The 25864-nt window shown below is 50.5% G+C and overlaps 1 protein-coding gene across 2 annotated transcripts in view; it reads right to left on the bottom strand.

Moving 5' to 3' along the window:
* The window catches only part of LOC137532233 (von Willebrand factor A domain-containing protein 5A-like), a 473069-nt gene that overhangs the window by 126415 nt on the left and 320790 nt on the right, over nucleotides 1-25864 (bottom strand). For both annotated transcript variants that reach the window (XM_068252513.1, XM_068252522.1), the window contains exon 18: nucleotides 14237-14293. In XM_068252513.1, coding sequence (XP_068108614.1) covers nucleotides 14237-14293 — 57 coding nt within the window. The remainder of the gene's footprint in view (nucleotides 1-14236; nucleotides 14294-25864) is intronic.

Genomic DNA, 25864 nt, shown 5'->3' with positions numbered 1-25864 from the left:
AGTATATGTAGCCAGAGGTATATATATGCCCAGTACATGTAGCCAGAGGTATACATGCCCAGTACATGTAGCCAGGGGTATACATGCCCAGTATATGTAGCCAGGGGTATACATGCCCAGTATATGTAGCCAGAGGTATACATGCCCAGTATATGTAGCCAGAGGTATACATGCCCAGTATATGTAGCCAGAGGTATATATATGCCCAGTATATGTAGCCAGAGGTATACATGCCCAGTATATGTAGCCAGAGGTATATATATGCCCAGTATATGTAGCCAGAGGTATACATGCCCAGTATATGTAGCCAGAGGTATACATGCCCAGTATATGTAGCCAGGGGTATAATTGCCCAGTATATGTAGCCAGAGGTATATATATGCCCAGTATATGTAGCCAGAGGTATATATATGCCCAGTATATGTAGCCAGAAGTATACATGCCCAGTAAGTGTAGCCAGGGATATACATGCCCAGTATATGTAGCCAGGGGTATACATACCCAGTATATGTAGCCAGAGGTATATATATGCCCAGTATATGTAGCCAGAGGTATATATATGCCCAATATATGTAGCCAGAGGTATATATATGCCCAGTATATGTAGCCAGAGGTATATATATGCCCAGTATATGTAGCCAGAGGTATATATATGCCCAGTATATGTAGCCAGAGGTATATATATGCCCAGTATATGTAGCCAGAAGTATACATGCCCAGTAAGTGTAGCCAGGGATATACATGCCCAGTATATGTAGCCAGGGGTATACATACCCAGTATATGTAGCCAGAGGTATATATATGCCCAGTATATGTAGCCAGAGGTATATATATGCCCAATATATGTAGCCAGAGGTATATATATGCCCAGTATATGTAGCCAGAGGTATATATATGCCCAGTATATGTAGCCAGAGGTATATATATGCCCAGTATATGTAGCCAGAGGTATATATATGCCCAGTATATGTAGCCAGAAGTATACATGCCCAGTAAGTGTAGCCAGGGATATACATGCCCAGTATATGTAGCCAGGGGTATACATACCCAGTATATGTAGCCAGAGGTATATATATGCCCAGTATATGTAGCCAGAGGTATATATATGCCCAATATATGTAGCCAGAGGTATATATATGCCCAGTATATGTAGCCAGAGGTATATATATGCCCAGTATATGTAGCCAGAGGTATATATATGTCCAGTATATGTAGCCAGAGGTATATATATGCCCAGTATATGTAGCCAGAGGTATATATATGCCCAGTACATGTAGCCAGAGGTATATATATGCCCAGTATATGTAGCCAGAGGTATATATATGCCCAGTACATGTAGCCAGAGGTATACATGCCCAGTATATGTAGCCAGGGGTATATATGCCCAGTATATGTAGCCAGATGTATACATGCCCAGTATATGTAGCCAGAGGTATACATGCCCAGTATATGTAGCCAGAGGTATACATGCCCAATATATGTAGCCAGAGGTATATATATGCCCAGTATATGTAGCCAGAGGTATATATATGCCCAGTATATGTAGCCAGAGGTATATATATGCCCAGTATATGTAGCCAGAGGTATATATATGCCCAGTATATGTAGCCAGAGGTATATATATGCCCAGTATATGTAGCCAGAGGTATACATGCCCAGTATATGTAGCCAGAGGTAATTATATGCCCAGTATATGTAGCCAGAGGTATATATATATGCCCAGTATATGTAGCCAGAGGTATATATATGCCTAGTATATGTAGCTAGAGGTATATATATGCCCAGTATATGTAGCCAGAGGTATATATATGCCCAGTACATGTAGCCAGAGGTATACATGCCCAGTATATGTAGCCAGGGGTATACATGCCCAGTATATGTAGCCAGGGGTATATATGCCCAGTATATGTAGCCAGAGGTATACATGCCCAGTATATGTAGCCAGAGGTATACATGCTCAGTATATGTAGCCAGAGGTATATATATGCCCAGTATATGTAGCCAGAGGTATATATATGCCCAGTATATGTAGCCAGAGGTATACATGCCCAGTATATGTAGCCAGAGGTATATATATGCCCAGTATATGTAGCCAGAGGTATACATGAACTCTTAATGGTTGGTAGGGGTTCAAAAACTTATTTCACTCAATGAAATGCAAATCAGTTGCTATCTTTTATTTAAGGTTATTTTTTCGATTTTCCTTTTGATGTGCTATCTGCCACTGTTAAAATAAACCTACCATTGAAATGATACTGTTCTGAGACTTTTCATTTCTTTGTCAATGGACAAATTTACAAAATCAGTGAGGGGTCAAATAATTATTTCCTCCACTGTATATATGCCCAGTATATGTAGCCAGAGGTATATATATGCCCAGTATATGTAGCCAGAGGTATATATATGCCCAGTATATGTAGCCAGAGGTATATATATGCCCAGTACATGTAGCCAGAGGTATACATGCTCAGTATATGTAGCAAGGGGTATATATGCCCAGTATATGTAGCCAGAGGTATACATGCCCAGTATATGTAGCCAGAGGTATACATGCCCAGTATATGTAGCCAGAGGTATATATATATGCCCAGTATATGTAGCCAGAGGTATACATGCCCAGTATATGTAGCCAGAGGTATACATGCCCAGTATATGTAGCCAGAGGTATACATGCCCAGTATATGTAGCCAGAGGTATACATGCCCAGTATATGTAGCCAGAGGTATATATATGCCCAGTATATGTAGCCAGAGGTATATATATGCCCAGTATATGTAGCCAGAGGTATACATGCCCAGTATATGTAGCCAGGGGTATATATGCCCAGTATATGTAGCCAGAGGTATATATATGCCCAGTATATGTAGCCAGAGGTATACATGCTCAGTATATGTAGCCAGAGGTATATATATGCCCAGTATATGTAGCCAGAGGTATATATATGCCCAGTATATGTAGCCAGAGGTATATATATGCCCAGTATATGTAGCCAGAGGTATATATATGCCCAGTATATGTAGCCAAGGGGGGGCCCCACCCACCTCCGCCCACAGCAGCCAGCAAGTGGGGTCGGGTCGCTCCACTCGAGGGCAGCTCCAGCCAGGGCAGCTCCTCTTCACCGCTCCGGCTCGCTTGGCTCCCCTCGAGGCTCCAGTCAAGACAGTCGCGGAAGAGTCTGCAGCCGGTCGCTCCCTCGTCGCTCCTCCCTGGCTGGCCGGGCCCGGAAGCCGTAACTATAGATTAACTATCGGGTCCCGGCCGCCAGGGAGTATCAATGCGCCGCCCGCCACGTAGTCCGTCCCCCTCCTCACCAGCCACCTTATCTGAGGAGGGGGACCGGTAGGGGGGCCTGGGGGGCCCACTGACTATCGCGGGCGGGGCGGGGGGGCCCGGACGGCACCAAGTAAAAAATAAATAAATAAATAACAATTAAAAAAAAAAGGCCCTTCATGTACGGGCCCCTGTGGCGTAGGGCTGCCGCAGGGCCCCATAGAAACCGCTATGGTTGCTATACTTATTGCTACGCCCCTGGTGACCACCAGAGACTGGGCTCTGCACTGTATAGTGACCACCAGAGACTGGGCTCTGCCATGTATACTGAGCACCAGAGACTGGGCTCTGCACTGTATAGTGACCACCAGAGACTGGGCTCTGCATTGTATAGAGACCACCAGAGACTGGGCTCTGCACTGTATAGTGACCACCAGAGACTTAGCTCTGCATTGTATAGTGACCACCAAAAAATGGGCTCTGCACTGTATAGTGACCACCAGAGACTGGGCTCTGCATTGTATAGTGACCACCAGAGACTGGGCTCTGCATTGTATAGTGACCACCAGAGACTGGGCTCTGCATTGTATAGTGACCACCAGAGACTGGGCTCTGCATTGTATAGTGACCACCAGAGACTGGACTCTGCATTGCATAGTGACCACCAGAGACTGGGCTCTGCATTGTATAGTGACCACCAGAGATTGGGCTCTGCATTGTATAGTGACCACCAGATACCGGGCTCTGCATTGTATAGTGGCCACCAGAGACCGGGCTCTGCATTGTATAGTGATCCTCCAGAGACTGTACTCTGCACTGTATAGTGACCACCAGAGACTGGGCTCTGCACTGTATAGTGACCACCAGAGACTGGGCTCTGCACTGTATAGTGACCACCAGAGATTGGGCTCTGCACTGTATAGTGACCACCAGTGAATGGGCTCTGCACTGTATAGTGACCACCAGAGACTGGGCTCTGCACTGTATAGTGACCACCAGAGACTGGCCTCTGCATTGTATAGTGACCCCCAGAGACTGGGCTCTGCATTGTATAGAGACCACCAGAGATTGTGCTCTTCATTGTATAGAGACCACCAGAGACTGTACTCTGCATTGAATAGTGACCACCAGAGACCGGCTCTTCACTGTATAGTGACAACCAGAGACTGGGCTCTGCATTGTATAGTGACCACCAGAGACTGGGCTCTGCACTATATAGTGACCACCAGAGACTGGGCTCTGCATTGTATAGTGACCACCAGAGACCGGGCTCTGCACTGTATAGTGACCACCAGAGACCGGGCTCTGCACTGTATAGTGACCACTAGAGACAGGGCTCTGCACTGTATAGTGACCACCAGAGACTGGGCTCTGCATTGTATAGTAACCACCAGAGACTGGGCTCTGCACTGCATAGTGACCACCAGAGACTGGGCTCTGCATTGTATAGTGACCAGCAGAGACCGGGCTCTGCACTGTATAGTGACCACCAGAGACTGGGCTCTGCATTGTATAGTGACCACCAGAGACTGCGCTCTGCAGTGTATAGTGACCTCCGGAGACTGGGCTCTGCACTGTATAGTGACCACCAGAGACTGGTCTCTGCACTGGATAGTGACCACCAGAGACTGGGCTCTGCATTGTATAGTGACCACCAGAGACTGGGCTCTGCATTGTATAGTGACCACCAGAGACTGGGCTCTGCATTGTATAGTGACCACCAGAGACTGGGCTCTGCATTGTATAGTGACCACCAGAGACTGGACTCTGCATTGCATAGTGACCACCAGAGACCGGGCTCTGCATTGTATAGTGACCACCAGAGACTGGGCTCTGCAGTGTATAGTGACCACCAGAGACTGGGCTCTGCATTGTATAGTGACCACCAGAGACTGGACTCTGCATTGCATAGTGACCACCAGATACTGGGCTCTGTATTGTATAGTGACCACCAGAGAGCGGGCTCTGCATTGTATAGTGACCCTCCAGACACTGGGCTCTGCATTATATACAGACCACCAGAGACTGGGCTCTGCACTGTATAGTGACCACCAGAGACTGTACTCTGCACTGTATAGTGACCACCAGAGACTGGGCTCTGCACTGTATAGTGACCACCAGAGATTGGGCTCTGTATTGTATAGTGACCACCAGAGACTGGGCTCTGCACTGTACAGTGACCACCAGTGACTGGGCTCTGCACTGTATAGTGACCACCAGAGACAAGGCTCTGCACTGTATAGTGACCACCAGACACTGGGCTCTGCACTGTATAGTGACCACCAGAGACTGGCCTCTGCATTGTATAGTGACCCCCAGAGACTTTGCTCTGCATTGTATAGAGACCACCAGTGACTGTACTCTGCATTGTATAGTGACCACCAGTGACTGGCCCTTCACTGTATAGTGACCACCAGAGACTGGGCTCTGCATTGTATAGTGACCACCAGAGACTGGGCTCTGCACTATATAGTGAACACCAGAGACTGGGCTCTGCATTGTATAGTGACCACCAAAGACCAGGCTCTGCACTGTATAGTGACCACCAGAGACCGGGCTCTGCACTGTATAGTGACCACCAGAGACAGGGCTCTGCACTGTATAGTGACCACCAGAGACTGGGCTCTGCACTGTATAGTGACCACCAGAGACCGGGCTCTGCACTGTATAGTGACCCCCAGAGACCGGGCTCTGTGCTGTATAGTGACCACCAGAGACCGGGCTCTGCACTGTATAGTGACCACCAGAGACCGGGCTCTGCACTGTGTAGTGACCACCAGAGACTGGGCTCTGCACTGCATAGTGACCACCAGAGACTGGGCTCTGCATTCTATAGTGACCACCAGAGACCAGGCTCTGCACTGTACAGTGACCTCCAGAGACTGGGCTCTGCACTGTATAGTGTCCACAAGAGACTGGGCTCTGCACTGGATAGTGACCACCAGAGACTGGGCTCTGCACTGTATAGTGACCACCAGAGACTGGGCTCTGCCATGTATACTGACCACCAGAGACTGGGCTCTGCACTGGATAGTGACCACCAGAGACTGGGCTCTGCATTGTATAGAGACCACCAGAGACTGGGCTCTGCACTGTATAGTGACCACCAGAGACTGAGCTCTGCATTGTATAGTGACCACCAGAGACTGGGCTCTGCACTGTATAGTGACCACCAGAGACTGGGCTCTGCATTGTATAGTGACCACCAGAGACTGGGCTCTGCATTGTATAGTGACCACCAGAGACTGGGCTCTGCATTGTATAGTGACCACCAGAGACTGGGCTCTGCATTGTATAGTGACCACCAGAGACTGGACTCTGCATTGCATAGTGACCACCAGAGACTGGGCTCTGCATTGTATAGTGACCACCAGAGATTGGGCTGTGCATTGTATAGTGACCACCAGAGACCGGGCTCTGCATTGTATAGTGGCCACCAGAGACCGGGCTCTGCATTGTATAGTGACCCTCCAGACACTGGGCTCTGCATTATATACAGACCACCAGAGACTGGGCTCTGCATTGTATAGTGACCACCAGAGACTGTACTCTGCACTGTATAATGACCACCAGAGACTGGGCTCTGCACTGTATAGTGACCACCAGACATTGGGCTCTGTATTGTATAGTGACCACCAGAGACTGGGCTCTGCACTGTATAGTGACCACCAGACATTGGGCTCTGTATTGTATAGTGACCACCAGAGACTGGGCTCTGCACTGTACAGTGACCACCAGAGATTGGGCTCTGCATTGTATAGTGACCACCAGAGACTGGGCTCTGCACTGTACAGTGACCACCAGTGACTGGGCTCTGCACTGTATAGTGACCACCAGAGACAAGGCTCTGCATTGTATACAGACCACCAGAGACTGGGCTCAGCACTGTATAGTGACCACCAGAGACTGGCCTCTGCATTGTATAGTGACCCCCAGAGACTGGGCTCTGCATTGTATAGAGACCACCAGAGATTGTGCTCTGCATTGTATAGAGACCACCAGTGACCGGCTCTTCACTGTATAGTGACCACCAGAGACTGGGCTCTGCATTGTATAGTGACCACCACAGACTGGGCTCTGCACTATATAGTGACCACCAGAGACTGGGCTCTGCATTGTATAGTGTCCACCAGAGACTTGGCTCTGCACTGCATAGTGACCACCAGAGACTGGGCTCTGCATTGTATAGTGACCACCAGAGACCAGGCTCTGCACTGTGTAGTGACCTCCAGAGACTGGGCTCTGCACTGTATAGTGACCACAAGAGTCTGGGCTCTGCACTGTATAGTGACCACCAGAGACTGGGCTCTGCACTGTATAGTGACCACCAGAGACTGGGCTCTGCACTTCTGGGCATTTGATTATTGCACTGCTCATGCACCCTAATGGTGACTATAGTTTCACCCAGCTACCTTCTATGAAGGCATTCATGTCCCCTATGGGGATTATATATGTGGTGTATCTAACACAGTAGGTTGGATGTATTTTACAAGCCATCCTTTTACACCGTGAGGTTGTTGGTCATACACCAACAGTTTTTTGGTGAATCTCAGACATATGTATTCACACATTGATAGGGAGGATTATGTGGGATAGCTTCACCCCATGATACAGGTATCTGGGGGGGATCAGCAAAGACCCCTGCAGGATCACTCACCTAGCTGACAAGCTATCAAGACAATTTATAGTACAAACTAATCTGAGTGGTGTCCCTGACTACAAATACCTCGGAGCAAATCCCTGATACAGTGTATTTGAACTATAAAAACTGTCAAACAGGGAAAAGTTGTATAGTGACCACCAGAGACTGGGCTCTGCATTGTATAGTGACCACCAGAGACTGGGCTCTGCATTGTATAGTGACCACCAGTGACTGGGCTCTGCATTGTATAGTGATCACCAGAGACTGGGCTCTGCATTGTATAGTGACCACCAGACACTGGGCTCTGCACTGTATAGTGACCACCAGAGACTGGGCTCTGCATTGTATAGTGACCACCAGAGACTGGGCTCTGCACTGTATAGTGACCACCAGAGACAGGGCTCTGCACTGTATAGTGACCACCAGGGCCGGGCTGAGGCATAGGCTGGAGAGGCTCCAGCCTCAGGGCGCAGTGTAGGAGGGGGCGCACAATTCATTCAGTTGTCATTCCTAATTGTGTATGAAGCAGAAAGAAATAAGAAAAGGGGATACATAGCAGTGACTGCAAGCCAGATAACTAGAGATTAAGGTGTTGGGGAGGTTGTGGGCCCTGTGGCCCTCTTAGGCTAATAGCAATCAGTGTGTGACGCTGGGGTGGGAGGGATGGAGGGGCGCACTTTGGTGTCTCAGCCTTGGGTGCTGGAGGACCTTGTCCCTGCTCTGGTGACCACCAGAGACCGGGCTCTGCACTGTATAGTGACCACCAGACTGGGCTCTGCATTGTATAGTGACCACCAGTAGTGATGTCACGAACCTCCGATTTTCGGTTCGCGAACTTCCGCGGGAGGTTCGATTCGCGGAAAAGTTCGCGAACCGCAATAGACTTCAATGAGGAGGCGAACTTTGAATAATAGAAAAAATTTAAAAAAAGTTTTGGAGGTGTCTGAGGAAAGCGAAGCTGGGCAGGATGATTATGATGACGATTATACGGATGCCACGTATGTTCCCAATAGAAGAGATGAACAGGGGGACAGTTCGGAGGTGGAGTCAGAGAGGAATAGGAGGAGATGAGTTCCTGAAAGAAGCAGGGGGAGCTCGTCATCGGAAACAGCTGGTGGCAGTGTCCGGCGCCATGTATCGCCAGCTATGGACAGCCAGCCAACATGCCCTTCAACGTCAGCTGCTGAGGCCACCATAGTGCCATCACCCCAGGGGGGCTCAGTCGTTTGGAAATTTTTTAGTGTGTCTGCCTCAGATCGGAGCAATGCCATCTGTTGTCTCTGCCTCCAAAAATTGAGCCATGGAAAGGCCAACACTCACGTAGGGACAAGTGCCTTACGAAGGCACCTGGAGAACAGGCAGAAACAGCAATGGGAAGAACACCTGAGCAAAACCACACAAAGGAAAAGCCACCCTCCTTCTCCTCTTCCTCCTTCAGGTGCAGCATCTTCAGCCGCTTTCTCCCTTGCACCTTCACAGCCACCCTCCTCCACTCCACCTCTGATCTTGAGCGGTTACTGCTGCTCTGCCCACAGCAGCCAGGTGTTTGTAAAGGAAATCTTTGAGCGGAAGAAGCCAATTTCTGCACCCCCTTGCCTGGCATTTGACAGCTGGCGTAGCGGAACTATTAGCTCGCCAGATATTACCATACAAGCTTTTGGACTCTGAGGCTTTCCGTAAATTTGTGGCCATTGGGGCACCGCAGTGGAAGATGCCAGACCGCAATTATTTTTCTAGAAAGGTGATACCCAAACTGTACCGTGAAGTTGAGAGGCAAGTGGTGTCATCTCTGGCGAACAGCGTTGGGTCAAGGGTCCACCTGACCACGCATGCCTGGTCTGCCAAGCACGTTCAGGGCCGCTACATTACTTACACAGCCCATTGGGTCAACCTGGTGAACGATGGCAAGCAGGGAGTACGTGGCTGCGCAGCGGACCAACTAGTGACACCTCAAAGGCTTGCAGGCAGGCCTCTTGCCACCTCCTCTCCTTCTCCTACTCCTCCTGCTACATCCTCTTCACTGTCGTTCTCCTCCTCCTTGGCTGAGTGGCAGTTCAACGCTACTGGTGCTGCCATCTCCTCTCCCGCTACACAGTCCCATCTCCCCAGAGCCTATGCTGCATGCTAGGTACGACGGTGTCACGCCATTATAGACATGTCTTGCCTCAAAGTGGAGATTCACACTGGGCCAGCTCTCCTGGCTGCTCTTAACAAACAGGTGGAGCACTGGCTGACCCCGCACCAGCTGGAGATCGGCAACGTGGTGTGTGACAACGGCAGCAATCTCCTTTCCGCTTTGAATTTGGAAAAGCTGACACATGTACCCTGCATGGCACATGTGTTGAATCTGGTCATTCAAAGATTTGTGTCAAAGTACCCAGGCTTAGAGGGCATCCTGAAGCAGGCCAGGAAGTTGTGTGGGCATTTCAGGCGGCCCGACTCGCTGGAATTCGACCCTGGTCATGTTCTCTCACCTGCTAGAACAGGAGAAAGCCGTCACCCAGTACCTGTACAATTACAGTAGAAGGACACAATCTGGGGAGATGGGGATGTTTTGGCCCCCGAACTGAACACTTATGTGAAATGCATGCAGGCTCATGCGGCCGTTTGAGGAGGTGACCAACCTGGTGAGTCGCAGTGAAGGCACCATCAGTGACTTGATCCCCTACGCTTACTTCCTGGAGCGTGACGTGCGTAGAGTGGTGGATCAAGCTGTGGAGGTCTGGAGGAGCATGAAGAGGAACAGTTACGGCAGGAAGAGTCGTGGGAGCAATTTTCATCTGAACCAGATGATTCCTCAACACCTGTGGCAGCACAGAGGGGGAAGGAGGAGGAAGAAGAGGAGTCGTGTGGGGAAGAAGTGGAGTCAGACTCGGATCATGAGGAAGGTGTTTCTTTAGAGGAGGAAAAGGCGGCGGCAGAAGAACAACCGCAGCAGCCACCGCAGGGGGCTTGTGCTGCTCCACGTTCCCGTGGTATTGTTTGTGGCTGGGGGGAGGAAGAGGACTTACTGTAAGTGACGTCATTCAGGAAGAGCAAGAGGAGATGGATAGTACGTCTGGATCCGACTTTGTGCAGATGGCGTCTTTCATGCTGTCCACCCTGTTGAGGGACCCCCGTATAAAAAAACTCAAGGGGAATGACCTGTACTGGGTGGCCATGCTACTAGACCTTCGGTACAGGCACAAAGTGGCAGACCTGTTACCAACTCACCTGAAGGCGGAAAGGATGCAGCACATGCAGAACAAGCTGGCAACTATGCTTTACAATGCGTTTAAGGGTGATGTGACAGAACAACGCAATAAAGGTACCACTGGTAGTAATCCTCCTCCCATGTCCACACAGGCAAGGACAGGACTCTACAGTGATCTCATGGTGATGTCGGACATGCGGACATTCTTTAGTCCAACACCTTGCCGTAACCCTTCGGGATCCACCCTCCACCAACGCCTGGACTGGCAGGTAGCCGACTACCTGGCCTTAAGTGTGGATGTAGACACTGAGCAGCGATGAACCCTTAGACTACTGGGTGCGCAGGCTTGACCTGTGGCCAGAGCTGTCCCAAATTGCCATCCAACTTCTCTTGCCCTGCCACAAGCGTCCTGTCAAAAAGGACCTTCAGTGCAGCTGGAGGCATTGTCACTGAGAAGAGAAGTCGCCTAAGTCACAAAAGTGTTCAGTACCTCACCTTTATCAAAATGAATGAGGCGTGGATCCCGGATGGCTACTGCCCGCCCAAAGACTAAGTCAGTCCCCACACACAGCATCTCTGCCTGCATGCTGTGTGACTGGCTGCCTGCCCAAGACTAAGTCGCTCCCCACACAGCACCTCTGCCTGCCGGCCGCTTGACTGCCTTCTCTGCCACCACCAACAGGGTCCAGGACTCCAGGAAGAGTAAACTCCAGGCGTCTACATGCCTGCCTAATTTTTCTGGCTGAACTGCGGGCGGCTGCAACAACAAAACAAAAGGCATGTACATGTGCCCATTCCCCATCATGATTATTACCTTGCCGCGGTGAAGGGGCTTGCGTATCACAATGAAGCAATGATCGCCGGCTATATGAGTGTCTCGGGGGTTGGCACACCAAAGGTAATAAGGTCGTTGCTTCATTGTGGTCAGACCACATTTGATCAGCTGGACAGTCACTGTTCTGTCATTCAGCTACATCAGCCGGGCGACCATATGGGCTGTAAAGCCACCATCACCTGCACTCTCGTCATGGTGCGCACCAGTCCAGCACGGCCGTCACTACACAAACGGCTGTTTGCAGTCACTGCATACCTTTCACTGCATCTGTGACTGCACATTGTATTATACCTGGCAGTCAGTGCATACCTTGCACTTGAATGGATGGCAGACTTGCCCTCCAGAACAGATTCTCGTAAAAGGAGGGTGATGATGGAATCATTGACCTCCATAACAGATTCTCGTTAAAGGATTTAAAGTTGATTCATTTCACATACACATCAGGGCCTCGAAAGTCCTCCTGTATTATTATTTGTGAATAAAGATGCAGACCGCCACCATCCAGTAAATGCTCTTTCACTTTAATCAGTTAGTTATTATGTTAATGTTATGTCAGTGTTTTACTAATTAAAGTGAAAGAGCATTTACTGGATGGTGCCGGTCTGCATCTTTATTCATTAAAGGTTGGAACTTTCGGCTGTCAGTTCCTTGATCCAGGCACATCCCAACGCCATCTATACTGGTTGTGATACCCACAAGCTTTGTATTGTTATTTTTGGTCACTACCTCGGGGCGGGCATGCCATGCCTGCTGCCTTTCTTGTACTAGATGTGTGGTGGTAGCCGTTTCTTAGGCTTCAACTCCAGACCGGAATCCTACCAGTACAGGAAGGATTACCCGGTCATTACCCATGGTCAGTGGTCACAATGGCAGACTTGCCCTCGATAAACGATTCTTGTAAAAGGAGGGTGATGATGGAATCATTGACCTCCATAACAGAATCTCGTTAAAGGATTTAAAGTTTATTCATTACAGCAGGGCCTCGAAAGTCCTCCTGTATTGTTATTTTTGGTCACTACCTCGGGATGTGCATGCCATGCCTGCTGCCTTCCTTGGATGTGTGGTGGAAGCCGTTCCTGCTCCTTTGCCCACAGCGTGCCTGCTGCCTTCCTTGGATGTGTGGTGGTGGTAGCCGTTTCTTAGGCTCTCACTCCAGACCGGAATCGAACATGGATTCCCCGGCCATTACCCGTGGTCAGTCACCATGGTGCTGAGAAAGTACCATCGAAAGTTTCACACAGTTGAATGAATGGCAGACTTGCCCTCCATAACACATTCTTGGCAAATGCTTTCGACTTGGTTTGTCTTCTGCTGGGTCAAGGGTCCATCTAACCACAGATGCCTGGGCTACAAACCATGGTCAGGGCAGGTACAGCATGGGTCTCAGGCTCCCACTTCGGACCGGAATCGAACCGTGATTCCCCCGGCCATTACCCTTGGTCACAATGGGAGACTTGCCCTCCATAGGATTCTCATTGCAGGTACTGAACAGCAAGTAAAAAATGTAATTTAAAAAAAAATAGATGTAAGCTTTAACAATGGTATAGAAAGAACCATGGAAAGTTGATAAGGCAGTCAGACATTACCTAACCTGACATCACTGAGTGAGGAAGAGCAATCTCGCCATGGTGCTCAGTAGTCCAGCACGGCCATCACTACACAATCAGCTGTTTGCGGTGCGTTACACAGTGAGTTTGGTGTGTCAGTGTGAAGCAGTACTCTAATTACACTACCTGATTGATGTATACACATGGAAGATGTTTTAAAGCACTTTAGGCCTGTAATTTAGCATTCAATGTGATTTTGGCCCTTAAAACACTGCTTTGCATCAAATCCAGATTTTTCCCCGGGACTTTTGGCATGTATCCCACTCCGCCATGCCCCCCTCCAGGTGTTAGATCCCTTGAAACATCTTTTCCATCACTTTTCAGGCCAGCATAAGTGTTTCTAGTTTTCCAAGTTCGCCTCCCCATTGAAGTCTATTGCGGTTCGCGAAAGTTCGTGAACCCGGTTCGTGAAACCAAAAATCGGAGGTTCTGCCCATCTCTATAAACAATAGTACACAAAACACAAAAACAAACAGTGCACAGATTGCAGGGATAACTATAGCAGACCAGTCACTGAGTCCATATGGTGGCGGAGAAGAGCACAGAGGGAGGAGGGTACACATGGTACACAGGTGCAGATGTAAGAGGTGAGTATTGCTGTGCAGTGTAATCTGACACCATCAGTGACCAGCCAAACAACATGGGGAGCAAACATGACATACTGAGCAGAAAGTAACAATATTTCTTACCGGCAGCTGTAAAGGTGGCCTCCCTTCCTACACTCCAGCAATCAGACGGCTCCATTACTGAAAAAAAGAAAACAACTGAAACTAACACATTATTTCTGCATCTTTTGGTTTGATGGTAACTGCAGTAAATTTACAAAACAATTCTAACTATAAAGTCCTTTTTTTCCCCACTTTGATACATTTCTTCATTTTTCCTCATCAAAGGCTGGTCTCTGCATTGCATAGTGACCACCAGAGACTGGGCTCTGCGCTGTATAGTGACCACCAGAGACTGGGCTCTGCACTGTATAGTGACCACCAGAGACTGGGCTCTGCATTGTATAGTGACCACCAGAGACCGGGCTCTGCGCTGTATAGTGACCACCAGAGACTGGGCTCTGCATTGTATAGTGACCACCAGAGACTGGGCTCTGCACTGTATAGTGACCACCAGAGACCGGGCTCTGCGCTGTATAGTGACCACCAGAGACTGGGCTCTGCATTGTATAGTGACCACCAGAGACTGGGCTCTGCACTGCATAGTGACCACCAGAGACTGGGCTCTGCAGTGTATAGTGACCACCAGAGACTGGGCTCTGCATTGTATAGTGACCACCAGACACTGGGCTCTGCACTGTACAGTGACCACGAGAGACTGGGCTCTGCACTGTATAGTGACCACCAGAGACTGAGCTCTGCATTGTATAGTGACCACCAGAGACCGGGCTCTGCACTGTATAGTGACCACCAGAGACCGGGCTCTGCACTGTATAGTGACCACCAGAGACTGGGCTCTGCACTGCATAGTGACCACCAGAGACCGGGCTCTGCACTGTATAGTGACCACCAGAGACTGGGCTCTGCAGTGCATAGTGACCACCAGAGACCGGGCTCTGCACTGTATAGTGACCACCAGAGACTGGGCTCTGCATTGTATAGTGACCACCAGAGACTGGGGTCTGCATTGTATAGTGACCACCAGAGACTGGGCTCTGCATTGTATAGTGACCACCAGAGACTGGGCTCTGCACTGTATAGTGACCACCAGAGACTGGGCTCTGCATTGTATAGTGACCACCAGAGACTGGGCTCTGCACTGTATAGTGACCACCAGAGACTGGGCTCTGCACTGTATAGTGACCACCAGAGACTGGGCTCTGCATTGTATAGTGACCACCAGAGACTAGTCTCTGCACTATATAGTGACCACCAGAGACTGGGCTCTGCACTGCATAGTGACCACCAGAGACTGGGCTCTGCATTGTATAGTGACCACCAGGGACTGGGCTCTGCATTGTATAGTGACCACCAGAGACCGAGCTCTGCACTGTATAGTGACCACCAGAGACTGGGCTCTGCAGTGTATAGTGACCACCAGAGACTAGGCTCTGTACTGTATAGTGACCACCAGAGACTGGGCTCTGCATTGTATAGTGACCACCAGGGACTGGGCTCTGCATTGTATAGTGACTACCAGAGACTGGGCTCTGCATTGTATAGTGACCACCAGAGACCGGACTCTGCAGTGTATAGTGACCACCAGAGACTAGGCTCTGTACTGTATAGTGACCACCAGAGACTGGGCTCTGCACTGTATAGTGACCACCAGGGACTGGGCTCTGCATTGTATAGTGACTACCAGAGACTGGGATCTGCATTGTATAGTGACCACCAGAGACCGGACTCTGCATTGTATAGTGACCACCAGAGACTGGACTCTGCACTGTATAGTGACCACCAGAGACTGGGCTCTGCATTGTATAGTGACCACCAGAGACTGGGCTCTGCACTGTATAGTGACCACCAGAGACTGGGCTCTGCATTGTATAGTGACCACCAGAGACTAGTCTCTGCACTATATAGTGACCACCAGAGACTGGGGTCTGCATTGTATAGTGACCACCAGTGACTGGGCTCTGCATTGTATAGTGACCACCAGAGACTGGACTCTGCACTGTATAGTGACCACCAGAGACTGGGCTCTGCACTGTATAGTGACCACCAGAGACTGGGCTCTGCATTGTAAAGTGACCACCAGAGACTGGGCTCTGCACTGCATAGTGACCACCAGAGACTGGGCTCTGCATTGTATAGTGACCACCAGAGACCGGGCTCTGCACTGTATAGTGACCAACAGAGACTGGGCTCTGCATTGTATAGTGACCACCAGAGACTGGGCTCTGCATTGTAAAGTGACCACCAGAGACTGGGCTCTGCACTGCATAGTGACCACCAGAGACTGGGCTCTGCATTGTATAGTGACCACCAGAGACCGGGCTCTGCACTGTATAGTGACCAACAGAGACTGGGCTCTGCATTGTATAGTGACCACCAGAGACCGGACTCTGCATTGTATAGTGACCACCAGAGACTAGGCTCTGCATTGTATAGTGACCACCAGAGACCGGACTCTGCATTGTATAGTGACCACCAGAGACTAGTCTCTGCACTGTATAGTGACCACCAGAGACCGGGCTCTGCACTGTATAGTGACCACCAGAGACTGGGGTCTGCATTGTATAGTGACCACCAGTGACTGGGCTCTGCACTGTATAGTGACCACCAGAGACTGGGCTCTGCATTGTATAGTGACCACCAGAGACTGGGCTCTGCATTGTAAAGTGACCACCAGAGACTAGTCTCTGCACTGTATAGTGACCACCAGAGACTGGGCTCTGCACTGTATAGTGACCACCAGAGACCGGGCTCTGCATTGTATAGTGACCACCAGAGACTGGGCTCTGCACTGTATAGTGACCACCAGAGACTGGGCTCTGCATTGTAAAGTGACCACCAGAGACTGGGCTCTGCACTGTATAGTGACCACCAGAGACTGGGCTCTGCACTGTATAGTGACCACCAGAGACCGGGCTCTGCATTGTATAGTGACCACCAGAGACTGGGCTCTGCATTTGTATAGTGACCACCAGAGACTGGGCTCTGCACTGTATAGTGACCACCAGAGACCAGGGGCGGACTGACAACTCATGGGGCCCCCGGGCAATAGGAGATTATGGGGCCCCCATACCAGTGTTTCCCACCTTTCACATTATATTTTTACAGACTAAGATATAATCATTTATTGACAACAGTAAATGTGTTATATTGAGATATCGTACACTGACAAATGGGTGTGGTCACGCAACAGAATGTGGGCGTGGTCACGGGTGGGGCAAAATATACATGACCTTAGCAGTGGTGTAAAAGGTCTGCCGGGGAAGTCTGAACTCTGCCATAGTGTTTCCCCCCAAAATACATGTAATCTGACAGCATTTCACCAAAAATCCATGCAATTTGGCAGAGGTTTCTCCAAAATACAGATAATATGGCAGTCGTTCCCCCAAAATAGATGTAATCTGGCAGCAGTGGTTCCCCAAATACACATAATTTGGCAGCGGATCACCAAAAATACATGTAGCAGCAGTGGTTCCCCCAAAATACACAGAATCTGGAAGCAGCAGTTCCCCCATCATACACAATCTGGCAGCGGTTCCCCAAAAATAAACATAATCTGGCAGCTGTTTCTCAAAATACACTTAATCTGAGAGCAGCAGTTCCCCAAAAATAGTTAATCTGGCAGCAGTTCCGCCAAAATAGGTGCCCCCAGTATAGGTAACCAGGTCAAAAGGTATCCCCAGTGGAAGTATCCAGGTCTATAGGTTTTCCCAGTGCAGGTATCCAGGTCTATAGGTGTCCCCAGTATAAGTAGCCTAATCTACAGGTGTCCCCAGAATAGATAACCAGGTCTATAGATGTCCCCATTTAAGATAGCCAGGTCTATAGATGTCCCCAGTTAAGATAGCCAGGTCTATAGGGGTCTCCTGTATAGATAGCCAGGTCTTTAGGTGTCCCCAGTATATGTAGCCAGGTGTATAGGTGTCCCCAGTATAGCCAGGTCTATAGGTGCCCCCAGTATATGCAGCCAGGTGTATAGGTGCCCCCAGTATATGCAGCCAGATGTATAGGTGCCCCCAGTATATGCAGTCAGATGTATAGGTCTCCCCAGTATAGCCAGGTGTATAGGTCTCCCCAGTATAGCCAGGTGTATAGGTCTCCCCAGTATATGCAGCCAGGTGTATAGGTGTCCCCAGTATAGCCAGGTTTATAGGTGCCCCCAGTATATGTAGCTAGGTCTATAAGTGCCCCCAGTATATGTAGTCAGGTGTATAAGTGCCCTCAGTATATGCAGCCAGGTGTATAGGTCTCCCCAGTATAGCCAGGTCTGTAAGTGCCCCCAGTATATGCAGCCAGGTGTATAGGTCTCCCCAGTATATTCAGCCAGGTGTATAGGTCTCCCCAGTATAGCCAGGTCTGTAAGTGCCCCCAGTATATGTAGACAGGTGTATAGGTCTCCCCAGTATATGCAGCCAGGTGTATAGGTGTCCCCAGTATAGACAAGTTTATAGGTGCCCCCAGTATATGTAGCTAGGTCTATAAGTGCCCCCAGTATATGTAGTCAGGTGTATAAGTGCCCCCAGTATATGCAGCCAGGTGTATAGGTCTCCCCAGTATATACAGCCAGGTGTATAGGTCTCCCCAGTATAGCCAGGTCTATAGGTGCCCTCAGTATATGTAGCTAGGTCTATAAGTGCCCCCAGTATAAGCAGCCAGGCTTGTAGGTGTCTCCAGGAGGGGAGACAGCCAGTGAAGGAGGGCGATGGGCATAGCAGCGGAGGAGGGGGGAAGTTCCCCCCCCTTCTCTCACCTTGGGGCCCCCCTTCCTGGCTGTCCCCTCCGTAATCTGTAATGTGTCGGACAGCTGGAAGCGGCTGACAGCAGGCGGAGACTTACCGCTGTTCAGCCACCGGAGGCATCGCTGATCTGTCTGCAGCTAGTCTGGGCTTCTCAAGCCCACACTAGCTGCACACAGATCAGCGATCCCTCCGGTGGCTGAACAGCGTCTCCGCCCGCTGTCAGCCGCTTCTAGCTGTCCGACACATTACAGATTACGGAGGGGACAGCCAGGAAGGGGGGCCCCAAGGTGAGAGAAGGGGAGGGAACTTCCCCCCTTCTCCGCTGCTATGCCCATTGCCCTCCTTCACTGGCTGTCTCCCCTCCTGGTCAGGCTTCTCTGGCGGGTGGCGGGCCCCCCCTGACCACGGGCCCTCGGTCCGTGCCCGAGTGCCCTAATGGTCAGTCCGCCCCTGCCAAAGACTGGGCTCTGCACTGTATAGTGACCACCAGAGACCGGGCTCTGCATTGTATAGTGACCACCAGAGACTGGGCACTGCACTGTATAGTGACCACCAGAGACTGGGCTCTGCATTGTATAGTGACCACCAGAGACCGGACTCTGCATTGTATAGTGACCACCAGAGACTAGGCTCTGCACTATATAGTGACCACCAGAGACTGGGCTCTGCACTATATAGTGACCACCAGAGACTGGGCTCTGCACTGTATAGTGACCACCAGAGACTGGGCACTGCACTGTATAGTGACCACCAGAGACTGTACTCTGCACTGTATAGTGACCACCAGAGACTGGGCTCTGCACTGTATAGTGACCACCAGAGACAGGGCTCTGCACTGTATAGTGACCACCAGAGACTGGGCTCTGCATTGTATAGTGACCACCAGAGACTGGGCTCTGCACTGCATAGTGACCACCAGAGACTGGGCTCTGCATTGTATAGTGACCACCAGAGACCGGGCTCTGCACTGTATAGTGACCACCAGAGACCGGGCTCTGCACTGTATAGTGATCACCAGAGACTGGGCTCTGCATTGTATAGTGACCACCAGAGACTGGGCTCTGCATTGTATAGTGACCACCAGAGACTGGGCTCTGCACTGCATAGTGACCACCAGAGACTGGGCTCTGCATTCTATAGTGACCACCAGAGACCAGGCTCTGCACTGTACAGTGACCTCCAGAGACTGGGCTCTGCACTGTATAGTGACCACCAGAGACTGGGCTCTGCATTGTATAGTGACCACCAGAGACTAGTCTCTGCACTATATAGTGACCACCAGAGACTGGGGTCTGCATTGTATAGTGACCACCAGTGACTGGGCTCTGCATTGTATAGTGACCACCAGAGACTGGACTCTGCACTGTATAGTGACCACCAGAGACTGGGCTCTGCACTGCATAGTGACCACCAGAGACTGGGCTCTGCATTGTATAGTGACCACCAGAGACTGGGCTCTGCATTGTAAAGTGACCACCAGAGACTGGGCTCTGCACTGCATAGTGACCACCAGAGACTGGGCTCTGCATTGTATAGTGACCACCAGAGACCGGGCTCTGCACTGTATAGTGACCAACAGAGACTGGGCTCTGCATTGTATAGTGACCACCAGAGACCGGACTCTGCATTGTATAGTGACCACCAGAGACTAGGCTCTGCATTGTATAGTGACCACCAGAGACCGGACTCTGCATTGTATAGTGACCACCAGAGACTAGTCTCTGCACTGTATAGTGACCACCAGAGACCGGGCTCTGCACTGTATAGTGACCACCAGAGACTGGGGTCTGCATTGTATAGTGACCACCAGTGACTGGGCTCTGCACTGTATAGTGACCACCAGAGACTGGGCTCTGCATTGTATAGTGACCACCAGAGACTGGGCTCTGCATTGTAAAGTGACCACCAGAGACTAGTCTCTGCACTGTATAGTGACCACCAGAGACTGGGCTCTGCACTGTATAGTGACCACCAGAGACCGGGCTCTGCACTGTATAGTGACCACCAGAGACTGGGCTCTGCACTGTATAGTGACCACCAGAGACTGGGCTCTGCATTGTAAAGTGACCACCAGAGACTGGGCTCTGCACTGTATAGTGACCACCAGAGACTGGGCTCTGCACTGTATAGTGACCACCAGAGACCGGGCTCTGCATTGTATAGTGACCACCAGAGACTGGGCTCTGCATTTGTATAGTGACCACCAGAGACTGGGCTCTGCACTGTATAGTGACCACCAGAGACCAGGGGCGGACTGACAACTCATGGGGCCCCCGGGCAATAGGAGATTATGGGGCCCCCATACCAGTGTTTCCCACCTTTCACATTATATTTTTACAGACTAAGATATAATCATTTATTGACAACAGTAAATATGTTATATTGAGATATCGTACACTGACAAATGGGTGTGGTCACGCAACAGAATGTGGGCGTGGTCACGGGTGGGGCAAAATATACATGACCTTAGCAGTGGTGTAAAAGGTCTGCCGGGGAAGTCTGAACTCTGCCATAGTGTTTCCCCCCAAAATACATGTAATCTGACAGCATTTCACCAAAAATCCATGCAATTTGGCAGAGGTTTCTCCAAAATACAGATAATATGGCAGTCGTTCCCCCAAAATAGATGTAATCTGGCAGCAGTGGTTCCCCAAATACACATAATTTGGCAGCGGATCACCAAAAATACATGTAGCAGCAGTGGTTCCCCCAAAATACACAGAATCTGGAAGCAGCAGTTCCCCCATCATACACAATCTGGCAGCGGTTCCCCAAAAATAAACATAATCTGGCAGCTGTTTCTCAAAATACACTTAATCTGAGAGCAGCAGTTCCCCAAAAATAGTTAATCTGGCAGCAGTTCCGCCAAAATAGGTGCCCCCAGTATAGGTAACCAGGTCAAAAGGTATCCCCAGTGGAAGTATCCAGGTCTATAGGTTTTCCCAGTGCAGGTATCCAGGTCTATAGGTGTCCCCAGTATAAGTAGCCTAATCTACAGGTGTCCCCAGAATAGATAACCAGGTCTATAGATGTCCCCATTTAAGATAGCCAGGTCTATAGATGTCCCCAGTTAAGATAGCCAGGTCTATAGGGGTCTCCTGTATAGATAGCCAGGTCTTTAGGTGTCCCCAGTATATGTAGCCAGGTGTATAGGTGTCCCCAGTATAGCCAGGTCTATAGGTGCCCCCAGTATATGCAGCCAGGTGTATAGGTGCCCCCAGTATATGCAGCCAGGTGTATAGGTGCCCCCAGTATATGCAGTCAGATGTATAGGTCTCCCCAGTATAGCCAGGTGTATAGGTCTCCCCAGTATAGCCAGGTGTATAGGTCTCCCCAGTATATGCAGCCAGGTGTATAGGTGTCCCCAGTATAGCCAGGTTTATAGGTGCCCCCAGTATATGTAGCTAGGTCTATAAGTGCCCCCAGTATATGTAGTCAGGTGTATAAGTGCCCTCAGTATATGCAGCCAGGTGTATAGGTCTCCCCAGTATAGCCAGGTCTGTAAGTGCCCCCAGTATATGCAGCCAGGTGTATAGGTCTCCCCAGTATATTCAGCCAGGTGTATAGGTCTCCCCAGTATAGCCAGGTCTGTAAGTGCCCCCAGTATATGTAGACAGGTGTATAGGTCTCCCCAGTATATGCAGCCAGGTGTATAGGTGTCCCCAGTATAGACAAGTTTATAGGTGCCCCCAGTATATGTAGCTAGGTCTATAAGTGCCCCCAGTATATGTAGTCAGGTGTATAAGTGCCCCCAGTATATGCAGCCAGGTGTATAGGTCTCCCCAGTATATACAGCCAGGTGTATAGGTCTCCCCAGTATAGCCAGGTCTATAGGTGCCCTCAGTATATGTAGCTAGGTCTATAAGTGCCCCCAGTATAAGCAGCCAGGCTTGTAGGTGTCTCCAGGAGGGGAGACAGCCAGTGAAGGAGGGCGATGGGCATAGCAGCGGAGGAGGGGGGAAGTTCCCCCCCCTTCTCTCACCTTGGGGCCCCCCTTCCTGGCTGTCCCCTCCGTAATCTGTAATGTGTCGGACAGCTGGAAGCGGCTGACAGCAGGCGGAGACTTACCGCTGTTCAGCCACCGGAGGCATCGCTGATCTGTCTGCAGCTAGTCTGGGCTTCTCAAGCCCACACTAGCTGCACACAGATCAGCGATCCCTCCGGTGGCTGAACAGCGTCTCCGCCCGCTGTCAGCCGCTTCTAGCTGTCCGACACATTACAGATTACGGAGGGGACAGCCAGGAAGGGGGGTCCCAAGGTGAGAGAAGGGGAGGGAACTTCCCCCCTTCTCCGCTGCTATGCCCATTGCCCTCCTTCACTGGCTGTCTCCCCTCCTGGTCAGGCTTCTCTGGCGGGTGGCGGGCCCCCCCTGACCACGGGCCCTCGGTCCGTGCCCGAGTGCCCTAATGGTCAGTCCGCCCCTGCCAAAGACTGGGCTCTGCACTGTATAGTGACCACCAGAGACCGGGCTCTGCATTGTATAGTGACCACCAGAGACTGGGCACTGCACTGTATAGTGACCACCAGAGACTGGGCTCTGCATTGTATAGTGACCACCAGAGACCGGACTCTGCATTGTATAGTGACCACCAGAGACTAGGCTCTGCACTATATAGTGACCACCAGAGACTGGGCTCTGCACTATATAGTGACCACCAGAGACTGGGCTCTGCACTGTATAGTGACCACCAGAGACTGGGCACTGCACTGTATAGTGACCACCAGAGACTGTACTCTGCACTGTATAGTGACCACCAGAGACTGGGCTCTGCACTGTATAGTGACCACCAGAGACAGGGCTCTGCACTGTATAGTGACCACCAGAGACTGGGCTCTGCATTGTATAGTGACCACCAGAGACTGGGCTCTGCACTGCATAGTGACCACCAGAGACTGGGCTCTGCATTGTATAGTGACCACCAGAGACCGGGCTCTGCACTGTATAGTGACCACCAGAGACCGGGCTCTGCACTGTATAGTGATCACCTGGGCTCTGCATTGTATAGTGACCACCAGAGACTGGGCTCTGCACTGTATAGTGACCACCAGAGACAGGGCTCTGCACTGTATAGTGACCACCAGAGACTGGGCTCTGCATTGTATAGTGACCACCAGAGACTGGGCTCTGCACTGCATAGTGACCACCAGAGACTGGGCTCTGCATTCTATAGTGACCACCAGAGACCAGGCTCTGCACTGTACAGTGACCTCCAGAGACTGGGCTCTGCACTGTATAGTGACCACCAGAGACTGGGCTCTGCACTGTATAGTGTCCACAAGAGACTGGGCTCTGCACTGGATAGTGACCACCAGAGACTGGGCTCTGCACTGTATAGTGACCACCAGAGACTGGGCTCTGCATTGTATAGTGACCACCAGAGACTAGGCTCTGCACTATATAGTGACCACCAGAGACTGGGCTCTGCACTATATAGTGACCACCAGAGACCGGGCTCTGCACTGTATAGTGACCACCAGTGACCGGGCTCTGCGCTGTATAGTGACCACCAGAGACCCGACTCTGCATTGTATAGTGACCACCAGAGACTGGGCTCTGCACTATATAGTAACCACCAGAGACTAGGCTCTGCACTATATAGTGACCACCAGAGACTGGGCTCTGCACTGTATAGTGACCACCAGAGACTGGGCTCTGCATTGTATAGTGACCACCAGAGACTGGGCTCTGCACTGTATAGTGACCACCAGAGACTGGGCTCTGCAGTGTATAGTGACCACCAGAGACTAGGCTCTGCACTGTATAGTGACCATCAGAGACTGGGCTCTGCACTGTATAGTAACCACCAGAGACTAGGCTCTGCACTATATAGTGACCACCAGAGACTGGGCTCTGCATTGTATGGTGACCACCAGAGACTAGGCTCTGCACTGTATATTGACCACCAGAGACTGGGCTCTGCATTGTATAGTGATCACCAGAGACTGGGCTCTGCACTGTATAGTGACCACCAGAGACTGGGCTCTGCATGGTATAGTGACCACCAGAGACTGGGTTCTGCATGGTATAGTGACCACCAGAGACTGGGCTCTGCACTGTATAGTGACCATCAGAGACTGGGCTCTGCACTGTATAGTGACCACCAGAGACCGGGCACTGCACTGTATAGTGACCACCAGAGACTGGACTCTGCACTATGTAGTGACTACCAGAGACTTGGGCTCTGCATTGTATAGTGACCACCAGAGACCGGGCTCTGCATTGTATAGTGACCACCAGAGACTGGGTTCTGCACTATATAGTGAACACCAGAGACTGGGCTCTGCACTATATAGTGACCACCAGAGACTGGGCTCTCCACTATATAGTGACCACCAGAGACTGGGCTCTGCACTGTATAGTGACCACCAGACACTGGGATCTGCATTGTATACAGATCACCAGAGACTGGGCTCTGCACTGTATAGTGACTACCAGAGACCGGCGTCTGCATTGTATAGTGACCACCAGAGACTGGGCTCTGCACTGCATAGTGACCACCAGAGACTGGGCTCTGCATTGTATAGTGACCACCAGAGACTGGGCTCTGCATTGTATAGTGACCACCAGAGACTGGGCTCTGCACTGTATAGTTACCACCAGAGACTGGGCTCTGCATTGTATAGTGACCACCAGAGACTGGGCTCTGCACTGTATAGTTACCACCAGACACTGGGCTCTGCATTGTATACAGACCACCAGAGACTGGGCTCTGCACTGTATAGTGACCACCAGCTACTGGGCTCTGCATTGAATAGTGACCACCAGTGACTGGGCTCTGCATTGTATAATGACCACCAGAGACTGCATTGTATAGTGACCACCAGTGACTGGGCTCTGCACTGTATAGTGACCACCGGAGACTGGGCTCTGCACTGCATAGTGACCACAAGAGACTGGGCTCTTCACTGGATAGTGACCACCAGAGAGTGGGCTCTGCACTGTATAGTGACCACC

The sequence above is a fragment of the Hyperolius riggenbachi genome, chromosome 1 (genome assembly GCF_040937935.1).
Source record: "Hyperolius riggenbachi isolate aHypRig1 chromosome 1, aHypRig1.pri, whole genome shotgun sequence".
Classification (NCBI taxonomy): Eukaryota; Metazoa; Chordata; class Amphibia; order Anura; family Hyperoliidae; genus Hyperolius; species Hyperolius riggenbachi.
Note: the sequence above shows the minus strand (reverse complement) of the source record. Positions and strands in the feature narration are given on the sequence as shown.